This window comes from Anolis sagrei, chromosome 2, assembly GCF_037176765.1.
Source record: "Anolis sagrei isolate rAnoSag1 chromosome 2, rAnoSag1.mat, whole genome shotgun sequence".
Lineage (NCBI taxonomy): Eukaryota > Metazoa > Chordata > Lepidosauria > Squamata > Dactyloidae > Anolis > Anolis sagrei.
This window is the reverse complement of record NC_090022.1, coordinates 174,002,500-174,022,638: the sequence shown is the minus strand read 5'-3', so window position 1 is coordinate 174,022,638 and position 20,139 is coordinate 174,002,500. Positions and strand designations below refer to the sequence as shown.

Genomic DNA, 20,139 nt, shown 5'->3' with positions numbered 1-20,139 from the left:
GAGAGTGATTTTATGTACCTGTTTGTTTCCCCTCTGTTGTTTTGCTGTTGTAATTTTTGAGTTTTTAATACTGGTTTTGCTGAACGGCTCTCACAGTCAGGAAGTTCTTCCTAATGTTCAGATGGAATCTCCTTTCTTGTAGTTTGAAGCCATTGTTCCGTGTCCTAGTCTCCAGGGCAGCACAAAACAAGCCTGCTCCCTCCTCCCTATGACTTCCTCTCACATACTTATACATGGCTATCATGTCTCTTCTCTTCCTCAGGATAAACATGCCCAGCTCTTTAAGCTGCTCCGCATAGGGATTTTTCTCCAGACCCTTGATCATTTTAGTCGCCCTTCTTTGGACACATTCCAGCTTGTCAATATCTCTCTTCAACTGTGGTGCCCAGAATTGGACACAATATTCCAGGTGTGGTCTAACTAAGGCAGAATAGAGTATGGGTAGCATAACTTCCCTAGATCTAGACACTATGATCCAGGCCAAAATCCCAGTGGCTTTTTTTGCTGCCGCATCACATTGTTGGCTCATGTTTAACTTGTCCACGAGGACCCCAAGATCTTTTTCACACGTACTGCTATCGAGCCAGGCATCGTCCCCCATTCTGTATTTTTGCATTTCATTTTTTCTGCCTAAGTGGAGTATCTTGCATTTGTCCCTGTTGAACTTCATTTTCTTAGTTTTGGCCCATCTCTCTAATCTGTCAAGATCGTTTTGAATCCTGCTCCTGTCCTCTGGACTATTGGCTATCCCTCCCAATTTGGTGTTGTCTGCAAACTTGATGATCATGCCTTCTAAGCCTTCATCTAAGTCGTTAATAAAGATGTCCCAGGACGGAACCCTCATGGAGAAATGTTCTCCACTCTTGCATTAGATCAGTGGTTCTCAACGTGTGGGTCTCCAGGTGTTTTGGCCTACAACTCCCAGAAATCCCAGCCAGTTTACCAGTTGTTAGGATTTCTGGTGGTGAAGGCCAAAACATCTGGGGACCCACAGGTTGGGAGCCACTGCTTTAGAAAAAATTTCATACATGCAACTACCAGAAGTTGGGAAAGTGTGCTCTCATACACAAAGTACAATGTCCCTCTTTAACATTATTTTATTAGCACAGGCATTTTAAACTGACCCAAGCATGATCTTAAAGCAGCAGTTTCATCCTGGAGGATTTATAAATGACTAGATTTAATGTATTGTCGAAGACTTTCATGGCTGGAATCACTAGGTTCTTGTGGGTTTTTTCGGGCTATGTGGCCATGTTCTAGAGGCATTTCTCCTGACGTTTCGCCTGCATCTATGGCAAGCATCCTCAGAGGTAGTGAGGTCTGTTGGAATTAGGACAATGGGTTTATATATCTGTGGAATGGCTGGGGTGGGGCAAGGAGCTCTTCTCTGCTGGAGCTAGGTGTGAATGTTTCAACTGACCACCTTCATTAGCATTTGAAGGCCTGCCTGAGCCTGGGAAAATCTTTTGTTGAGAGGTGTTAAGATGTGCCTGGTTGTTTCCTCGCTGCTGTTTTGCTGTTGTAATTTTAGAGGCTCAGGCTCAGCCAGGCCTTCAAATGCTAATGAAGGTGGTCAGTTGAAACACTCACACCTAGCTCCAGCAGAGAAGAGCTCTTTGCCCCACCCCAGCCATTCCACAGATATATAAACCCATTGTCCTAATTCCAACAGACCTCACTGCCTCTGAGGATGCTTGCCATAGATGCAGGCAAAATGTCAGGAGAAATGTCTCTAGAACATGGCCACATAGCCCGAAAAAACCCACAAGAGACTAGATTTAATATCATGGGGAAACCTTTACCTTTCTCATAAATTTCGGATGAATTTTTATTAAAATGGGGAGTTGGGTGTGTCTCAGTTTTATGCTTTACTAGCTGTCCCCTGCCACCCGTTGCTGTGCCTCCCCAGTTGTTTCTCAAATTGTTGTGTATATGTGTATGTGTATATATGTGTGTTTGTGTATATATGCGGTTTTGTGCATGCGTTGTATTTGGGGGGGGGGCGGGTTAGTCCCTTCCACTGTGTTTCTTCATGTTTTTATGAGTGATGGTCACTTGTTGGCTTGATAGGTGTCTTCTGTCCAAATTTGGTGTCAATTCATCCAGTGGTTTTTGAGTTATGTTAATCCCACAAACAAAAATTACATTTTAATTTATATAGACTAGCTGTACCCTGCCACGCGTTGCTGTGGCCTATAGTAAATCTTTTCAAAGTAGAGGTAGATATCTGGAGTATTATGAAAGTGAGGTACCTACCTATTCCTTCCCCCTTTTTCTCCTTTCTTCCTTCTCTACCTCTTTCTTTCTTTCCTTCTTTCGCTCCTTGGTTTCATCCTTCTCTCTTTCCTTCATTCCCTCCCCCTTTCTTCCTTTGCCTCCTTTCTTCCCTCCATGTTTCCTTCCTTCTTTCATTTTTTATTTCCTTTTCTCCATCCTTCTTTACCTCTTTCCTGCCTTTCCTTCCTTTTATTTTCCTTTCCTTTCTAATTTCTCTTCTTCCTTCCTTCGGTACCTCTTTCTTTCCTGCCTTCCCTCCTTCCTTTCTCCCTTTCCATTGCTTACCAAACCCTTCTCGTGCTTTATGTTGGGTCTTGGGAGTCCTGTGTGCCACGTTTGGTTTAATTCCATCGTTGGTGGAGTTTAGAATGCTTTGATTGTAGGTAAACTCTAAATCCCAGCACCTTCAACGGAGGGGGGTGGGAGGAGGAGTGCAGGGGCGGGGTGTCGTTGGTTGTGGGTGGGGCTTCGGCAGAGGGGGGTGGGAGGAGGAGGAGTGCAGGGGCGGGGCGTCGGTGGGTGTGGGTGGGGCTTCGGCAGCGGGGGTGGGAGGAGGAGTGCATGGGCGGGGCGTTGGCGGGTGTGGGCGGGGCTTTGGCAGAGGGGGTGGGAGGAGGAGGAGTGCATGGGCAGGGCGTCGGTGGGTGTGGGCGGGGCTTCGGCGGGTTGGAGGAGGAGTGCATGGGCGGGGCGTCGGTGGGTGTGGGCAGGGCTTAGGCGGAGGAGGTGTGCATGGGTGGGCCGTCGGTGGGTGTGGGTGGGGCTTCGGCGGAGGGGGGTGGGAGGAGGAGTGCATGGGCGGGGTGTCGGTGGGTGTGGGCGGGGCTTCGGCAGAGGGGAGTGGGAGGTGTGGAGGGTGCGTTCGCCGTTTGGCCATGTGCGCATGCCGGGGACTTTGCGCCATTGCGTATGCTCAGTTGTTTTGTCGTTTTGTGAGTGTGTTGTTTTTTATTTTGATTCGATATGTTTGTATCTTGTGGGTTGAGGTATGTGCATGGGAATTTTGGTTAAATTTCGTTGGGGGTTTTTTGAGTTTTGCTATCCCGTTGGATGCCCCTTACAGATTTATATATATAGATTACCCATTATAACCTGCTTCCCTATTTGAATCTCACTCCATTTCTGCCCCTCCTGGCACAAAATTAAAAGAAAGAAACAAGCATACGGGACATATTACTGCCTCTTTCTCTTTATTCACACCCTGTATTCCCAAGTAAACATGAAACAAGAAATGGCTGAACCCCATCCTCTACCTCCCAGTTTGTTCAGCTCCACCTCCTACACTTCAGAGGCACCTCTTGCTGCGTATAAAAACAAGCATGTTATTTTTTAAAAAATAGGAAGGCCAGGCAATGTGGATTCCCAAGACACAATAGACTTCAGAGCGCGTGTCACCCTGAACGGCCCCTTTGGTATTGCTGCTGTCCCATCAGAGGATGAGAGCCAAGGTCTTGGGCCTACACAGCCTCCTGGAGAGTGAGGCTCCTAAGGCCTTTGGTGTCTGTCCCTCCGCGCAGCCACACCTGAAGCTGGATCTCTTTGGTATCTACGTCTGCTTGTCCAGGAGTCCTCAGGAGCCACTCGAGCAGAGCTTACTATAGGCCAAGTTCCCCAAAACCAGCAGCAACATCTCCGAGGTGCTGCTCAGGGCCACAATGAAAGGAGCTTGCGAGGCAAAGTCGGCCTGGGCCCGTTGGAAGGAGAGCTGGAGCACAGCCAGAGCCAGCAGGCTGTTTTGCACCCCCACTTCGATGCTGACCGTCCGGCGCTGAGGCCCAGGCAACCTCAAACACCAAGCCAGGAAGTAGCCCAGCAGCAGGCCGAAGATAGGCACGGTGACCCCTGCCAACACAATGGGGGGCTGCACGTTGGTCAGGATGAAAGCTCCCATGTGGTAAGCCATAAAGAGCCCCCCTATGATGAGCGTGAAGCTGAAAGGCTTAATCAGGAGCAGCAGCAGGCGGGAGAGGCGGGGCAGCTTACATTTGACCAGCATCCCGGAGGAGATGGGGACCGCGATGAAGAGGAGGGTGATAAAGATCTTCAGGAAGGGCACATGGAGGGTCTCGTGCGCACCAAGCAACCAACCGTAGAAGGTCGAAGAGAGCGGCATGAGCCCTGTGGCCGCCACGGTGGAAAGGAGAGTCATGGAGATGGCCAGCGTGACATCTCCGCCCAGAAGGAGACTATACAGGTAGCCTCCTCCCCCGCCAGGCGAGGAGCAGGAAATAACCAGCCCCAAGGCCAGGGGCTTCGGCAACGAGAAGGCCACAGACATGAGGTAGCCATACACGGGCATGACCACGAACTGGCCCAATATACCCAGTATGACCGGGTGAGGCTGCCGCACAAGGGTTTGCAAGGCCTCTACCTCCACTTTGCAGCCAAACGCACATTTGTTGAGGAAGATCAGGGGCAGGAGGGCATAGAGAATGGGGTTTTCTGAGAAATGGCCCAGTCCTGACCGGACCACCAGTTCCGGATTGCTAGCGTGGACCCGGATCCGGAAATCTGCACGTTCTTCGATGAGGCGGTGGCTCTGATCCATCAAGCGTAGCTGCAGCGGTGCCAGGCCAACCAGGCCAGACTGAAATCCAACCAGAAAGCCTCCGCCCCAGGACGCACTGACGTTCTCAACAGCCACCACGGTTGGCTCCAGGGACTCGGCCATCAGCAAAGTTTCGGGTCCCTGATAGCGGGAGGACACCAGCAAGACGCCCTGGCTGTGCTCAGGGAAGCTGAATTCCGAAATGGTCCCATCGCCGATGATAAGGTAAGGGCTGTCAGGAGCCTCTCCCTGGGCCCAGCCAACCACCAATAGATAAAAGAGCTGGAAAAAGAGGAGGCCTGGCCCAGACATGGTGCAAAGGGTTGGCCAAGCCATGCCGAGGACTCATTCCAGACAGAGCTCCCTTTTCTTCCTCAGCATGCATGGGACATGGATCCTCTGGTCATGGGTTATGTCCTTTTCAGGTTGAGATCCATTGGCAGCTCTTCCTGAGGCCACAGTGATCTTGCAGTAGCATTGTACCTAATCAGTACTGAGAAAGAGGAAGAGAGAGTGCATGAATGTATTTAGATATGAAATAACCTGTCTTTGTATTGTCGAAGGCTTTCATGGCTAGAATCACTGGGTTGTTGTAATAATAATAATAATAATAATAATAATAATAATAATTTACTTGAGCAGTCATATGACTATTTCAAAATAGAACATGAGTAAAAAACAAGGCAAAAAGGTATTGTTGAAGGCTTTCATGGCTGGATCACTGGGTTGTTGTAGGTTTTTCGGGCTATATGGCCATGTTCTAGAAGCATTCTCTCCTGACATTTTGCCTGCATCTATGGCAAGCATCCTCAGATAGCGGGAGGACACCTCACAACCTTTGAGCATGCTTGCCATAGATGCAGGCGAAACGTCAGGATTACAAGCCCAAAAATTACAAATAAAATACAACAGATTATAAACACCAGATATAAAATATAAAAACAATCACAATTGTAAACAACATCAAAACAATATAGCTGAGATAAAGAACATAGCTGAGGTACAGGCTCACTGAGTACAATAGGGAATCTTTGGTCCACTATGATCCTCTGAAGATGCCAGCCACAGATGCAGGTGAAACGTCAGAAGAAAATGTTACTAAAACACAGCCATATGAACCCTGTGAACCATCGCGGATATTAAGATCCTCTGGGGAGGCCCTGCTTTCCATCCCGCCATTGTCATAGGCACGATTGGTGGGGACGAGAGACAGGGCCTTCTCGGTGATTGCTCCCCGGCTACAGAACTCCTTCCTGGCGAGATCAGGATGGCCCCCTCCCTCCTGTACTTTAGAAGAATGATAAAAACTTGGGACCAAGCTTTCGGGACAGGGCAATAAAACGGCAACAGGAAAGATGACCAGGCCAATTAGATTTGATGTGGATCACTAGGATGGTTTTAAATGGTGTATTTTAATATTTTGATAAATGTTTTTTAATGTTTATATATTGTATGTGAATTTGTGTCCTGGCATTGAATGTTTGGCGTGTATATGCTGTGCTCCGTCCTGAGTGCCCTTCAGAGTGAGAAGGGCGGAATATAAATGTTTTAAATAAATAAATACAGCCCAGAAACCACACAACACCCCATTTGCTTCACTATATTTTGAGGAACTACTACTCCCATCATGCCTCAATGTTGCCCAGGCTAACTAAGACTACTGGGAGTTTGAGTCCAAGAATATATAGAAGGTGCTGTGTTTTTCAGCCCCAACTAAGCTTGGATGAACCAATGAGGGCTGTGAAAGAGACAAAAGGCTCTCCAAAGTATGGCAACTGTCGCAATCTGTGCAGCATTATGTTCTGCATGCACATCCAACTCGGGCCAGTCAAAACATACAATCTAGGTTGTTTCCTGGACCAGCCAAATTGTGTGTGTGAGTGAAAGAGTGGCATACAAAAGTGAGTAAGAGCTTTAGCTTTGCAGATGGTCGAGAGTAACCTGATCTCCCTTGGTCATGAGGCATCCCAGTGGTTAGAAAGGTCAACAAAACAGATATTTTGAAATCATAGCAGAACATGATATCTGCCAGCTCTTGACCATGGACTGTGCAACCCTTATGTCCCCTTGAAAAGATGCCTTTCCTAATACAAGGAGGCATACTCCCACTCATGTGTCTGTACTGTGAGCAACTCTGAGGCCACCCAGACCCTGTTGGGACTACAACTCCCATTATCCTGACTGCACTGACTCGAGATGCTGGGAGCTACAGCAGCATCTGGAAGGTCCTACTTTCTCCTACATAGGATAATGTATATATCTCCTGCATATGTCATCAGTTGGAGACCCCTACTCCCAGCACCAACCACCAGAATGAAGACAGGGGAGGCCGGGGGACAGTCCCACCTTATCTCCTGTGCTATGCTAATATATAATATAATATATTGTATATACATATAATATTTTGGCCACATCATGTGAATAAAGGAAAGCTTAGAGAAGACAACGATGCTGCAGAAAATGGAAGGAAAAAGGGAGAGGGGCCGACCAAGGGCAAGGTGGATGGATGGCATCCTTGAAGTGACTGGACTGACCTTGAAGGAGCTGGGGGTGGTGACGGCCGACAAGGAGCTCTGGTGTGGGCTGGTCCATGAGGTCACAAAGAGTTGGAAACGACTGAACGAATGAACAACAACAAAAATACAGTTTAATAATAATATGATAATATATGGAACAACAGATGATGAGACTGGATCTTGATTTTACCTATGAGACACTAATGAGATGTTATAGTTATGTTTAATTGTTTATTATGTAATTGTTTTAATTGTTTTTTAACTGTTTTTATGATGTTGAGCATTGAATTTCGCTATTGTTAACCCCTTTGAGTCGCCCAAGGGCTGAGAAAAGTGGTATTATATATGTGTGTGTGTGTGTGTGTGTGTGTGTGTAATGGAGCCCCCCGGTGGCGCACTGGGTTAAACCCTGTGCTGGCAGGACTGAAGACTGGCAGATCACAGGTTCGAATCCGGGGAGAGGCGGATGAGCTCCCTCTATCAGCTCCAGCTCCTCATACGGGGACATGAGAGAAGCCTCCCACAAGGATGATAAAAACATCAAATCATCTGGGCGTCCCTTGGGCAGTGTCCTTGCAGACGGCCAATTCTCTCATACCAGAAGCAACTTGCTGTTTCTCAAGTCGCTCCTGACATGACAAAAAAAATACATGTAATATTACTAATAATATGACAATATAATTGTATAGTACAATATAGTGATATAGTGCTGATATTGTACTGTGCTAATGGTATAATGTATTGTGTGTGTGTGTGTGTGTGTGTATCTATATATCTATCTATATATATATCTTGTAAGCCGCTCTGAGTCCCCTTCGGGGTGAGATGGGCAGCATATGAATGTCGCAAATAAATAAATAATAAGATAATAACAGAAGAAGATAAACATATTATTTAAAAAAAATTATTGCCATCTGGCAGATGGTACAGGGTGACAAAGGCAAGGACAAACAGACAGAGACAGCTTTTATTCTAGAGCTGAGGCTATGTTGAACTCCATGGTTTTGCATTAATCATAGAATCATAGAATCATAGAATCATAGAGTTGGAAGAGACCTCATGGGCCATCCAGTCCAACCCCCTGCCAAGAAGCAGGAATATTGCATTCAAATCACCCCTGACAAATGGCCATCCAGCCTCTGCTTAAAAGCTTCCAAAGAAGGAGCCTCCACCACACTCCGGGGCAGAGAGTTCCACTGCTGAACGGCTCTCACAGTCAGGAAGTTCTTCCTCATGTTCAGATGGAATCTCCTCTCTTGTAGTTTGAAGCCATTGTTCCGCGTCCTAGTCTCCAAGGAAGCAGAAAACAAGCTTGCTCCCTCCTCCTAATGTGACATTGAGGGTTGTGCATCAGTGGTAAAGGTGTGGAGAGTGTGTTGTTTTGTGTTTTGTGCTGGGGAAAACACTGAATTTCATTGTGCAATGTACAATGGCAATAAAGTTGAGTTGCTGTGAGTTTTCCAGGCTGTATGGTCATGTTCCAGAAGCAATTCCAGAATACTTTTGGAACATGGCCATACAGCCCGGAAAACTCATAGCAACCCAGTGATTCCGTCCATGAAAGCCTTTGACAACACATCAGCAAGAAAATTTTCTATCCTATATCTATTTTGCCTACTGCAGTAAGAATCGTTACTTCTCATGTAGATAGATAGATAGATGTATGTATTATCCTCCAAAAATACCAGCAGATGTCCCTGCAGTTTAAAAGCAACCACTAACCACAACCTTTTTTTTCAGGATTTTAAGAAATGTTAAACTAATAATAATAATAATAATAATAATAATAATCTTTATTTATACTCCGCCACCATCTCCCCGAAGGAGGCCAAGCCCAAAGATTACTAATAATATTACAATATAATTGTATAGTACAATATAGTGCAAAATACAACAACAAAAATCACAACACAATAAAGTACATACAGTGGCAAAATAAAGTAAACAAAGCAAAATAGCATAAACTTATCCTCAAATCCCACCCAATAGCCTTAAGGCCCGTGTTCTTTTGAACCTGTCCCTAACAAAACCTCACTTACTTATTCATTATTCTTCCCCCTCCAATGCACTTTTCAACTATTCATCTTTTGTGCGTATGTGGTAAAAATGCAACAGTGCAATCATTGTGTATCCATTAGCAGGCAGAAAGTGTTGATGTTTTTCTCACCCTCTAAATATATTCTTCTCTATGAAGGATGATTCCTGAAGCAATCTCAAAGAGGAAAGGAAAATACATCTGAATAAATTCCCACATTATCTGCTTTGAACTGGGATATAAGGCAGTGTGGACTCACATAACCCAGTTCAAAGCAAATATTGTTGATTATTCTGCCTTGATATTCTGGGTTATATGGCTGTTTGGAAGGGCCCAGAGAGGCAGGATTGAGCCTTGAGCTGGGCCTCCTTCCAGCTGGCCCTTCCATATACCCATATAACCCAGAATATCAAGGCAGAATAATCCACAATATCTGCTTTGAAACGGATTATCTGAATCCACAGTGCCATATAATCCAGTTCAATGTGGATTTTATACAGCTGTGTGGAAGGTAACAAAAGGGGCAAAGAAGCAGAGCAGGATTTGACACCTTAAAGGAGGGAATAACTTCTCCCCTTTCCCTTCTTCTTAGAATCCTACGGGGAGGCTCTCATTTGGTATCAGCCATTGATTGAGGTTCTGGGTTTGAGCCTGCCACTTTTGGACTCTCGCTTGCTGAGGTGTTCCAGCTAGTGTCTCTGTAGATCTTAGAAAACTATTTCTTGATTTAAGTCGTTGACATAGAATCATAGAGTTAGGAGACCTGTCATATGTTCTGCAGTTGATGTTGGTTGGTGATGGAAGGGTTAATGTGAGAATTAGTTCGAGAGGGTTTGGTAATCTGTAAGTGGGAGTTCATGGGTCAAAGCATTTAGGAGTGTGTAGGAGATGGGTTGCAAGTGGGTGTTACTGGATTTAAGGAGCTAACCTTGAGACTGATCTTTGGGATAAAAGTATCTGTTGTATTTTGGTGATGGATGCTGATGGTTTTTTCCCCAGGTCTGTTGGATTTTTGATATCATGACCTGTATCCTGTAATCCTTGAACCTTTGGACTGGCTTTTGACGACGGTATAGACCAGTGGTCCTCAAACCAAGGCCCGGGAACCGGTTACGGCCCTCCAAGGTCATTTACACGGCCCTTGCTCAGGATCAACCTAGGTCTGAAACAACTTGAAAGCACACAACAACAATCCTATCTCATAAGTTAAAAGCAGGCCCACACTTCCCATTGAAATACTAATAAGTTTATATTTGTTTAAATTGGTCTCCATTTTAATTATTGTATTGTTTCAATGTGTTTTTTGCACTACAAATAAGATGTGTGGAGTGTGCATAGGAATTCATTCGGCCCTCCAACAGTTTGAGAGACTGTGACCTGGCCTTCTGTTTAAAATGTTTGAGGACCCCTGGTATAGACTCTTGATCCCTGGACTTTGTTTATTAAACTCTCGGCATTTGACCACTGGACTGGACCCTTTTGACTACGAAGTTATTTTTGCTATCAGTTTTTGTTTATTCTGTAGCTGCGTGCTATCTTTGTATTTTATATTTTGGACTATAAAAACAGCCAGCAAGTAAGTGTTGTTTTAATTAAACTGTTTTAACAACAATTAAACTGTTTATTTAGGTAGAGATTAATCAAACTCCCAGTTTTAACAAACTGGGAGTTTGATTCATCTCTACCTAAATAAGGCAGAGCCCTGGCAATGTGACAAGACCTCATGGGTTGTCCAGTCCAACCCCCTGCCAAGAAGCAGGAATATTGCATTCAAAGCACCCCTGATAGATGGCCATCCAGCCTCTGTTTAAAGCTTCCAAAGAAGGAGCATCTACCACACTCTGGGGCAGAGAGTTCCACTGCTGAACTATTCTCACAGTCAGGAAGTTCTTCCTCATATTCAGATGAAATCTCCTTTCTTATTTACTGATTAATCTCTACCTAAATAAGGCAGAGCCCTGGCAACGTGACAAGACTTTATGGGCCATCCAGTCCAACCCCCTGCCAAGAAGCAGGAATATTGCATTCAAATCACCCCTGACAGATGGCCATCCAGCCTCTGTGTAAAAGCTTCCAAAGAAGGAGCCTCCACCACACTGCGAGGCAGAGAGTTCCACTGCTGAACGGCTCTCACAGTCAGGAAGTTCTTCCTCATGTTCAGATGGAATCTCCTTTCTTATTTACTGACAGATGGCCATCCAGCCTCTGTTTAAAAGCTTCCAAAGAAGGAGCCTCCACCACACTCCGGGGCAGAGAGTTCCACTGCTGAACGGCTCTCACAGTCAGGAAGTTCTTCCTCATATTCAGATGAAATCTCCTTTCTTATTTACTGATTAATCTCTACCTAAATAAGGCGGAGCCCTGGCAACGTGACAAGACCTCATGGGCCGTCCAGTCCAACCCCCTGCCAAGAAGCAGGAAAATTGCATTCAAAGCACCCTAACAGATGGCCACCCAGCCTCTGTTTCAAAGCTTCCAAAGAAGGAGCCTCCACCACACTCCGGGGCAGAGAGTTCCACTGCTGAACGACTCTCACAGTCAGGAAGTTCTTCCTCATGTTTAGATGAAATCTCCTTTCTTATTTACATTATTTCTATCCCTTCTTTCTTGTAGTTTGAAGCCATTGCTCCGCGTCCTAGTCCAGAAAACAAGCTTGCTCCCTCCTCCTTATGACTTCTTCTCACGTATTTATACATAGCCCTCATCATGTCTCCTCTCAGCCTTCTCTTCTTCAGGCTAAACATCCCCAGCTCCTTAAGCCGCTCCTCATAGGGCTTGTTCTCCAGACCTCTGATCATTTTAGTCACCCTCCTCTCCACACATTCTCCTTCCTTTCTTCCCAGTTCAGCTGAGTCACTTCTCTCTCAAAACCACCAACCTGTTGGGAAAGAAGCTGCTGGCCACAGAAGTTCCTCTTCTCCTTTTGGTTTCTTAATTTGCGAAAGGAAAATCGGTTTGGACCTCCTCCCTCTATCCTATCCCCCCAAAACATTCTTCCTTTGGCATACACTCCAATTGTCCTCTCAATGGCAAAACACAAAGAGGGGGCATATTCCTCACCCCACTGAGTCATGCCTCCAAAGATTAGGGGGGAAATCCCTTCAGAATTGTGACCCAAAGGAAGCAACAGTTTCCTGAGAGGCTCCAAAATCAGATTATTTCCCCTCTCCCAGCTGCCCCACAGCTTTGCCCCTCTCCATATCACTGGAAGGAAGCCGAGAGCCTCACCTGCGTGAACCCCAGAGCTGGATCTCTCCTTGATCTCCTCTGCCGCCGCCCCAAACACAACCGCTCGATTGCGACGCATTCGCCTCCTTCCTTTTCTTCCAGCGCTTGGCTCCGCCCACTTAAGCGCGACGCGTCACAATTAAAACCACGCCCACTTTCGAATGTGAAATCAGGACGGAGACACCCTTCCTTTCCTCCAGCGTTTGGCTGGCTCCGCCCACTTGGGGGGGGTGACGCGTCCAATCAAAACCACGCCCACTTTAGAATGTGAAACCAGGAAGAAGGCACCCCACGGAAGCAAAGCACGCTGGGAATCGTAGTTTTAAGACTTTATATATTTATTAACTAGCCATACCCTGCCACGCGTTGCTGTGGCCCAGTCTGGTGCTCTGGAAAATAAAGTAACGAGAAAGTGTTGGTTTCTAATATAAGTAATTTTTTTATGCTTGTGGGTAAACAGTATTTCTTCTTGTGGGGTTTTTCGGCCTATATGGCCATGTTCTAGAGGCATTTTCTCCTGACGTTTCGCCTGCATCTATGGCAAGCATCCTCAGAGGCAGTGAGGTCTGTTGGAAATAGGAAAATGGGTTTATATATCTGTGGAATGGCTGGGGTGGGGCAAAGAGCTCTTCCTTGCTAGAGCTAGGTGTGAATGTTTCAACCTTCATTAGCATTTGAAGACCTGCCTGAGACTGGGAAAAAATCACCTGCTGAGAGGTGTTAAGCTGTGCCTGGTTGTTTCCTCACTGCTTCATTAGCATTTGAAGGCCTGCCTGAGCCTGGGAAATCTCCTGTTGAGAGGTGTTAAGCTGTGCCTGGTTGTTTCCTCACTGCTTCATTAGCATTTGAAGGCCTGCCTGAGCCTGGGAAATCTCCTGTTGAGAGGTGTTAAGCTGTGCCTGGTTGTTTCCTCACTGCTTCATTAGCATTTGAAGGCCTGCCTGAGCCTGGGAAATCTCCTGCTGAGAGGTGTTAAGCTGTGCCTGGTTGTTTCCTCACTGCTTCATTAGCATTTGAAGGCCTGCCTGAGCCTGGGAAAAAATCTCCTGCTGAGAGGTGTTAAGCTGTGCCTGGTTGTTTCCTCACTGCTTCATTAGCATTTGTAGGCCTGCCTGAGCCTGGGAAATCTCCTGTTGAGAGGTGTTAAGCTGTGCCTGGTTGTTTCCTCACTGCTGTTTCTGCTGTTGTAATTTTAGAGTTTTTTTAATACTGGTAGCCAGATTTTGTTCATTTTCATGGTCCCTTCCTTTCTGTTGAAATTGTCCACATGCTTTCAGTGGCTTCTCTGTGTAGTCTGACATGGTGGTTGTTGGTGTGGTCCAGCATTTCTGTGTTCTCAAATAATATGCTGTGTCCAGGCTGGTTCATCAGGTGCTCTGCTACGGCTGATAGGAGATTTCCCAGGCTCAGGCAGGCCTTCAAATGCTAATGAAGCAGAGAGGAAACAACCAGGCACAGCTTAACACCTCTCAGCAGGAGATTTCCCAGGCTCAGGCAGGCCTTCAAATGCTAATGAAGCAGAGAGGAAACAACCAGGCACAGCTTAACACCTCTCAACAGGAGATTTCCCAGGCTCAGGCAGGCCTTCAAATGCTAATGAAGGTTGAAACATTCACACCTAGCTCTAGCAAGGAAGAGCTCTTTGCCCCACCCCAGCCATTCCACAGATATATAAACCCATTTTCCTATTTCCAACAGACCTCACTATCTGTGAGGATGCTTGCCATAGATGCAGGCGAAACATCAGGAGAAATGCCTCTAGAACATGGCCATATAGCTCGAAAAAACCCACAAGAACCTAGTGATTCCAGCCATGAAAGCCTTCGACAATACATTATTCTATATGTTTGCTTCAGTGGTTTTCAAACTGTCTTCTAAAATCCCCTGAGATTTTTCAGCAACTGATTAGAGATTCCTCAATTATATGATCAATAACAGGGAGACAAACAGGCAACTTGTTCATAATTTCTACTCTTTCCCTGCAACAGGGCAGCCATGAAAAAGTAAATTCCAGTTATGCTCAGCAATTCCAAAGCCATGGTGACACTTAAAAGATCCTACTCAGGGTATACATACATTTCTCTCATTGGTGGGGTTCAGAATGCTCTTTGATCGTAGATGAACTATTGAAAGGGTTAACAGAACTTAGAAATGTTGAAATGCTGAAATGCAAACCTAAAGAGGGGTTTGTTCCTCTCCTCTGGCCTGCAGAAGACCAAAAGCCAAGAGGAGATAATGTATCTAGAAGGCACAAGATGCTCTATTGTCAAGTACGCCCAGGGAGTATCTTATCTGTAACAATAATGTGTGTGTTTACGTAGTTTGTAGAGGGTTATCAGTTAAAGACACTGAAGTAGCAAAATATGAGAAAAACATGTTTTTGAATGGTTGATCCGATAAGAGAGGTGTGTGCCCATGACACAGTGAAAAGACATGTTTATAAGGTGATTGAAAGATCCAAATGTCTGAGACAGCCTTCTTTGAAGACACTGGTCTGTCTTGGCTGTTTCTCCCTGTGTGGCCACACTTGAATAAAGATTTTGCTTCACCTACGGAGACTGCTTGCTTTCTGTCACCAGCCTTGGGGTGCCTAACTAAAGGGGTGCCCTTCACTATAACTACAACTCCCAAATGTCAAGGTGTATTTCCCCCAAATTCCATCTGTGTTCATATTTGGGCATATGGAGTATTCATGCCATGTTTGGTCCAGATCCATCATTGTTTGAGTCCTCAGTGCTCTCTGGATGTAGGAGAACTACAACTCCAAAACTCAAGGTTAGTGGCCACCAATCCCTTCAAGTAATTTCTGTTGTTCATGGGAGTCCTGTGTGCCACGTTTGGTTCAATTCCATCGTTGATGGAGTTCATAATGCTCTTTGATTGTAGGTTAACTATAAATCCCAGCAGCTTATTTATTTATTTCTCGTGTCAGGGCAGCCAGTCAATTATCCCAGTAGCTACAACTCCCAAATGACAAAATCTATTTTTTGTGTGATGGTAGCTCCTTGGGTTAGTAGGTGTCTTGTGGCCATGAATATTCCATATGAACACAGATGGAGTTTGGGGAAAATAGACCTTGACGTTTGGGAGTTGTAGTTACTGGGATTTATAGTTCACCTACAATCAAAGAGCATTCTGAACCCCATGAATGACAGAATCAGGGAAAACTTCCCAAACAGAACCCCCTTGACCAACAGAAAATACTTAAGGTCATCTAGTCCAACTCCCTTCACTAGGGCAAGAAAACGTAATCAAAGCCCTCCTGACAAAGAGCCATCCAGCCATAGATAGAGATAGATAGATATGATTCACACACACATAGAGATATAGTATCATAGATTTGAAAGGAACCCCTAAAGAAGGACAATTATATATTGCATATTCCAGAGTAGGCAAACTAGAGACTCTCCACATCAACACTGACAAAGAAACAACACGAAATGCTGTTTACCCACAAGCAGAAAGAAATTACATATATCAGAAACCAACACTTTTTCATTACTTTATTTTCCAGATCACCAGACTGGGCCACAGCAATGCGTGGCAGGGGACGGCTAGTATATAATATATAATTAATATTATTATATTGTGTTATTAGTAGTAGTATTATATGTTGTTTGGGCTTGGCCTCATGTAAGCCGCCCCGAGTCCCCGTTAAGGGAGGTGGTGGCGGGATATAAAGTTGTTTAGAGAAACTGCAACTCGCTTCTGGTGTGAGAGAATTGGCCGTCTGCAAGGACGTTGCCCAGGGGATGCCCTGATGATTTGATATTTTATCATCCTTCTGGGAGGCTTCTCTCATGTCCCTGCATGAAGAGCTGGAGCTGATAGAGGGAGCTCATCCACCTCTCCCCGGATTCGAACCTGCGACCTGTTGGTCTTCAGTCCTGCCGGCACAGGGGTTTAACCCACTGTGCCACCGGGGGCTCCTATTATTATTATTATTATTATTATTATTATTATTATTATTATTATATTGTATTACATTCTAATATTATATCTCCCATAAAGACTGCTGGGAGTTGAAGTCCAAGGCTGGAGCTACACTGTAGAATGAATCCAGTTTGACACTGCTTTAACTGCCATGGCTAGGGTATCAGTGAGTTTGTAATTTGGTGAGGCAGCAGCACTCTTTTGGCAGAGAAGACCTTGCCAAACGACAATTCCCAAGATTGCAGAGCATTGAGCCATGACAATTAAAGCGGTGTCAAACTGCATTTATTCTGGGTTGTTGTAGGCTTTTTCGGGCTATATGGCCATGGTCTAGAGGCATTTTCTCCTGACGTTTCGCCTGCATCTATGGCAAGCATCCTCAGAGGTAGTGAGGTCTGTTGGAACTAGGAAGAAGGGTTTATATATCTGTGGAAAGACCAGGGTGGGACAAAGGACTCTTGTCTGCTGGAGCTAGGTGTGAATGTTTAAATTGACCACCTTGATTAGCATTTGATGGACAGGCAGTGCCTGGAGCAATCTTTTGTTGAGAGGTGATTAGATGTCTCTGATTGTTTTCCCTTTGCTGTGGAGGATCAATACTCTAAAAACCTTGCTGGGTGGGGGGGGGGGGGGAGGCGAACCTGGTAGGATAATTTCATCCAAAATAGTTTTTTTTATGAGAAGCAGAACGAACTTTGTGATGTACCATATTTAATAGGATTTTAAGGGATGCTGCGTGGCTTGATGGGAAGGAATCCGCATTTGCCTTCAGTGGGGGATTAGCACTTCCTGCATAAACATTCAAGTGGAGGGATAGCCTAAGCTGATTGGCTGACCCATCAATCTGCTGCTCTCTGATTGGAGGAACGGACGTGCCCGCCCACTGTCGTCACAATGGGATAAAGGCGCGCTGCAAAGGATTAGGTCCTCATCCTTTTATTTGATTGGGCCATTTAGGGTTGATGAGCAGATCGGAAGCTGATTAGAGTCCAAAGGAAAGGCTTTGTGGATTGGAAGGCCCTGAGGGAGCTCTTCTCTCTTAATTCAAAGACAGTCAGAGAGAAAAGTGTGTGAAATTACCTTACCCTTAATAATATAATATATTATAATTAATAATATAATGTACTATAATATATTGTATATATATATATAATATTTATAACATTATAATGTAATGAAATATAATACTACTAATAATAATATGATATAATAATTATATATTTATATTACATCTTAAAGGTTCAGGACCTGCTTATCTCCACGATGGCATCTTCCCCATGAATCAGTGCGTACCTATACAACACGGCCTGAGCTCTGCGAGTGCAGCTTTTTTCCGAATGAAGCAGAGAGTGTTTGAGGACTGGGACATCCGTAGAGATGCCAAGGTGCATGTTTATAAAGCTATTGTCCTCACAACCCTGCTGTATGCCTGCGAAACGTGGACTGTCTACAGACGTCACATGCAACTCCTAGAACGATTCCATCAGCGCTGCCTCCGGAAAATCCTGCAAATCTCTTGGGAAGACAAGCGGACAAACGTCAGCATGCTGGAAGAAGCAAAGACCACCAGCATTAAAGCGATGGTCCTCCACCATCAACTACGTTGGACTGGCCACGTTGTCCGGATGCCCGACCACCGTCTCCCAAAGCAGTCACTCTACCCCGAACTCAAGAACAGAAAAGGAAATGTTGGTGGGCAGGAAAAGAGATTTAAAGATGGGCTCAAAGCCAACCTTAAAAACTCTGGCATAGACACCGAGAACTGGGAAGCCCTGGCCCTTTGAGTGCTCCAGCTGGAGGTCAGCTGTGACCAGCAGTGCTGCAGAATTTGAAGAGGCATGAATAGAGGGCCAAAGAGAGAAACGTGTCAAGAGGAAGGCACATCAAGCCAACCCCAACCGGGACCGCCTTCCACCTGGAAACCAATGCTCTCACTGCGGGAGACGATGCAGATCAAGAATAGGGCTCCATAGCCACCTGTGGACCCACCCTGGAGGATTATTCTACTCGGACAATGAGGCATCGCCTAAGTAAGTAAGTACCTTGATATTTTCTGGGGAGGCACTGCTCTCTCCCCCCCCCCCCCCCACCGTCTCATGCATGGTTGGTGGGGACAAGGGAGAGAGCCTTCTCAGTGGTGGCCCCCTGACTCTGGAACTCCTACCCTAGGGAGATCAGACAGGCTCCAACTTTGTCCTCCTTTCAGAGTCAACTAAAAACTTGGATGCTTTTGACTAAGCAGCTCACCAGTAACTTTCCTGTCCCTTCTTCAAGTTCCGCACTTTACACCGGCATATGATCTACCTCAACATGTGTTATGACAGTATTTCCTACCCAGTTTACTGTATTGTTGCACTTTGCTGCACTCCTGTAAAAATGTATTGCACTCATTGAATCTGTACCTCAGCTATGTTTCTTTCAGCCGTATTGTTTTTATATTGCTTTCAATTGTGTTGTTATTTGTTTTATCTGATGTTTTAATTGGTTTAAAGTGTTTTACTTGTGTGTTTTAATTGTAATTTTGGGCTTGTCCCACGTAAGCCGCCCCGAGTCCCCTAGGGGAGATGGTTGGCAGGGTATAAAAATAAAAGTATTATCATCATCATCATCATCATCATCATCATCATCTAATATTACAATATAATGGTATAATACAATATAGTAATATTTAATACTGATATTGTACTATGCTAATAATATAGTAATTGTATGTATATATATATCTTGTAAGCTGCTCTGAGTCCCCTTCGGAGTGAGAAGGGCGGCATATAAATGTTGTAAATAAATAAATAAATCTTTGCAAAAGTATGTGTGTATGTTGGTTGGTTGGTCTGTATGTCTGTAACGCAAAGGCGCCTACCTGGCTTGATGGATCTGGACCATAATAGGCACACTTAGTCTTAATTATCTAACTTTAAATAATGGAGGGGTTTGAACTAAAAGAACCACCTGACTTTCAGGCCCAGGGCAGAAGGAAAGAAAAGGAACAAAGTGGATTGGCTGCTACTAGGTGAAGGATTCATTGGGTGTTACTAGGTGAAGTGGCCCTCTGTGATGTCACTGGGAAAGAAAGGAGTGAAGCTGCTTGGTGAAGAGAGAAAGAAAGAAGAAGGTGTATGAGGAAAAGCAAGGGAAGAAAAAAGGAAGGAATGAAAGGGAAAGGGAAGATTGCGCCAGGCACTGCCAGGCCATCAAATGCTAATCAAGGTGGTCAGTTGAAACATTCACACCTAGCTCCAACAGACAAGAGTCCTTTGTCCCACCCTGGTCACTCCACAGATATAAAACCCTTTTTCCTTGTTCCAACAGACCTCACTACCTCTGAGGATGCTTGCCATAGATGCAGGCGAAACGTCAGGAGAGGATGCCTCTAGACCATGGCCATATAGCCCGAAAAACCTACAACAACCCAGTGATTCCGGCCATGAAAGCCTTTGACAATACATGGAAATGGAAGTGTTTGAGAGAAATGAAGGAAGGAAAGAAAGAGCCACAAAGAAAGCTTGCCTATTGCCGTCGAAGTATTGTGAGGCAGGCTTTGTCAGAGCTGGAGAAGGGAGAAAGTGAGTGGGCAGCAGTCCCAACAATGTATTGTCGAAGGC

The 20,139-nt window shown here is 45.3% G+C and overlaps 1 protein-coding gene across 2 annotated transcripts; it reads right to left on the bottom strand.

The window, feature by feature from the left end:
• Positions 1-3,448: 3,448 nt before the first annotated feature.
• SLC10A3 (solute carrier family 10 member 3) lies at positions 3,449-12,746 on the bottom strand. 2 transcript variants are annotated; one of them, XM_060763261.2, is made up of 2 exons: positions 12,605-12,746; positions 3,449-5,318 (listed from the first exon to the last, which is right to left on the bottom strand). In XM_060763261.2, the coding sequence occupies exon 2, from the start codon at positions 5,159-5,161 to the stop codon at positions 3,848-3,850; it is 1,314 nt and encodes a 437-aa protein (XP_060619244.2). In that variant the 5' UTR covers positions 5,162-5,318; positions 12,605-12,746; the 3' UTR covers positions 3,449-3,847. The 2 variants fall into 2 exon arrangements, with proteins under 2 accessions (XP_060619244.2, XP_060619245.2); XM_060763262.2 differs by having other exon boundaries at positions 3,449-5,308.
• Positions 12,747-20,139: the final 7,393 nt, after the last annotated feature.

Coding starts and splice junctions, on each gene's coding strand:
- SLC10A3 (XM_060763261.2), bottom strand. CDS start 5,161: ATGGCTTGGCCAACCCTTTGCACCATGTCTGGGCCAGGCCTCCTCTTT.